The sequence below is a fragment of the Nannobrachium achirus genome (assembly GCF_963921795.1).
Source record: "Nannobrachium achirus genome assembly, chromosome: 12".
In the NCBI taxonomy this organism is placed as follows: Eukaryota; Metazoa; Chordata; class Actinopteri; order Myctophiformes; family Myctophidae; genus Nannobrachium; species Nannobrachium achirus.
In genome coordinates this window covers 58,725,262-58,728,117 of record NC_137832.1, presented here as the reverse complement: position 1 = coordinate 58,728,117, position 2,856 = coordinate 58,725,262, and the positions used below count along the sequence as shown (strand labels likewise).

Here is a 2,856-nt window from a genome sequence, read left to right as displayed (position 1 = left end):
TAAAAAGGATTCTGTTAGAGTGGCTCCCCTGACATCAGTGATGTCAGAGCATCAAACCCATAGACCGTAAAAAAAAAAGATGTGACGTTTCTCATGCTAAACTGCGACCTACGGTCGCATTTATGTCTACAGGCAAAACACGTGGAGTGAAGCTTTTCACTTATTACACTGACATTATTTTCAGGTTTCACTTCTCTGGGTTTATGCATGGGTTAAGTAGCCTCTGCCTCCATGCTCTATTGTTTCCTGTCTATACGAATTATATATAGAAAATAAAAGACTGTCCTGACTTTGATACATTTCATTAAACTACCGAAATTCAATATATTTGGGGCAGACATGTGTATTAGATTAATGACAGCTCTTGTGTGTGTACTTTACAACAGGTGGTGTGTCAACGCTCCTCCCCCTGCCAGACTCATCTGAGACGATAAGATTGATCAAACACAACTTCCAGTGAGCAGGACGGATTGTCTTTCCACAGCTACAGGAGGGAATACTGACCCAGACCACTGGAACCTGCTGCTGACTCTGGACATTCTAGTGGAAGAAGTGTTGCCACCACTGACTGATTTCCTGTATTGAGCATAGTGTTTGTAGCTTCACTCAGAGACTAAATGGCTTCCACGTCGTCTCTTCCAGTAGAGGATTATTCCTGTCCTGTGTGTCGTGACATCTTCAAAGATCCTGTTTTCCTGTCATGTAGCCACAGCTTCTGTAATGCTTGTCTGCAGCAATGGTGGAGACAGAAGGGAATAAAGCAATGTCCTGTTTGTAAAGAAATACATTCAACAGATCAACTACCCCGTAACCTGGCTCTGAAGAACGTGTGTGAGGCCTTCATACAGGAGAGACAGAGAGCTTCAAAACGTAAGAGAACTTCATCAGGGTCTGACTCTGAGGATCTCTGCATTCTGCATGCTGAGAAACTCAAACTGTTCTGTCTGGAATGTCAACAGCCAGTGTGTCTTGTGTGTCGAGATTCTAAAAAACACACCGACCACAGATTCAGACCCATCGATGAAGCTGCTCTGGATCACAAGGAGGAGGTCCAGACATTACTGAAGCCTTTACACGAGAAACTGAAGGTCTTCAAGAAAGCTAAAAAGAAAAGTGACCAAACAGCGAAATACGTTAAGGCCCAGGCCCAGCACACAGAGATACAGATTAAGGAAGACTTTAGTAAGATGCATCAGTTTCTACGAGAGGAAGAGGAGGCCAGCATCACTGCACTGAGGGAGGAAGAGCAGCGGAAGAGTCAGGTGATGAAGGAGAAGATTGAGTGTCTGAACAGAGACACATTAACCCTTTCAAACAACATCAGAGCCATAGAGGAGGAGCTGAGAGCCGAACACGTCTCATTCCTGCAGAACTACAAGACCACGATGGAAAGAGTCCAGTTCACACTGCAGGACCCACAGCCTGTCTCAGGACCACTGATAGACATGACCAAACACCTAGGAAACCTGACTTTCAGAGTCTGGAACAAGATGAAGGACATTGTCTCCTACACTCCTGTCATTCTGGACCCCAACACTGCTCATCCAGCACTCACCCTGTCTGATGATCTGACCAGTGTGAGAGGTGGAGAAATACAGCAGCTTCCCAACAACCCAGAGAGGTTTGGAGGTTTTATCATTGCCCTGGGTTCTGAGGGCTTTAACTCAGGTACTCACACCTGGGATGTTGAGGTTGGAGACAATGCATATTGGAGACTGGGTGTGCAAGCAGAGTCCTTTCTGAGGAAGGGAATCGAAGGGGGTCAATGCTGGAGAATATTTTTAACAAAAGGTAAATACAGAGCTGGATCCAGACCAGCTGTTCTCTCACTGAAGCAGAAACCTCGGAGGATCAGACTCTCACTGAAGCAGAAACCTCAGAGGATCAGAGTCCAGCTGGACTGGAATGAAGGAAAGCTGTCATTCTATGATTCTGATACCAACACACACATACACACCTTCACACACACGTTCACTGAAACACTCTTTCCATACATTTGCACTAGAGGTTCTGTGAAGATGTTACCAGGGAAGATCAGTGTAACGGTGGAATGATGAGACATTACTCAATTCTAGGATCCTGTTGTCTTGACAATCAAATACACACAATACATTGCTATAATTGTCACAATTAGGCTATTGTGTGAGCATCAGATCAGGTTATACAATCTAGCCAATGGTAAAGATTTCTGATTTATGGAAATGAAAATATGTATCCAAATGTGATCAATCAGCAAAATAATGGATAGAAGAATCGCTAAGAAGATGAGCCGTAATTGCAGTCCTAATCCTCAGTGTTGGTTTAACTCAGAGTTACAGACCCACCTGGTGGTCCCCAGACCTGAGGTTGAGAAATGGTGGTCTCTATTGAACACTTAGTGATGTTGGTCATTCAAGTTGAAATCTAATTTTGTAATCTTTCCTTTTTTACCAGTTCAAGTATGAGGTCACATTTACAGTTTGGATTATGTTTAGACCAGTGACCACTGCACTGACATTTCACATATTTACTTTTTACATTTTTCTTTGTGTGCAGCACCTTTGTATGTACTCCATTGAGTCAAATTGTTACTTCTTATCTTTTTCTACACCGCTACCTCATAATATAGAATTACTTTACTGTTTTTGACTAATCTAAAAAGAAAAAGGAAAAGAAGATCACAAAGTCACTACTAAACCATCTGATTCTTCATGATGCTGATCAGTTATAATAAAATAAAACTGTGTGGAAAAATGTGAATATTTTTTGAAACATTTTAACAACACAAATCTTGTATGGGGGATCTTTAGATGTCATTTTATAATGTTATTTATTTTATTTTATAGATGCAACAACCGTGGCTACTATTTAGCATTA

At 42.0% G+C, this 2,856-nt stretch overlaps 1 protein-coding gene across 1 annotated transcript; it reads left to right on the top strand.

Annotated features, from left to right (window-relative positions):
• Positions 1-617: 617 nt before the first annotated feature.
• On the top strand, positions 618-2,402 carry LOC308295304 (nuclear factor 7, ovary-like; the record flags this gene model as incomplete). The annotated part of the gene is made up of 1 exon (XM_080738337.1): positions 618-2,402. One exon carries the CDS (start codon positions 618-620, stop codon positions 2,052-2,054), a length of 1,437 nt encoding a protein of 478 aa, XP_080594463.1. The 3' UTR covers positions 2,055-2,402.
• Between the last annotated feature and the right edge of the window lie 454 nt (positions 2,403-2,856).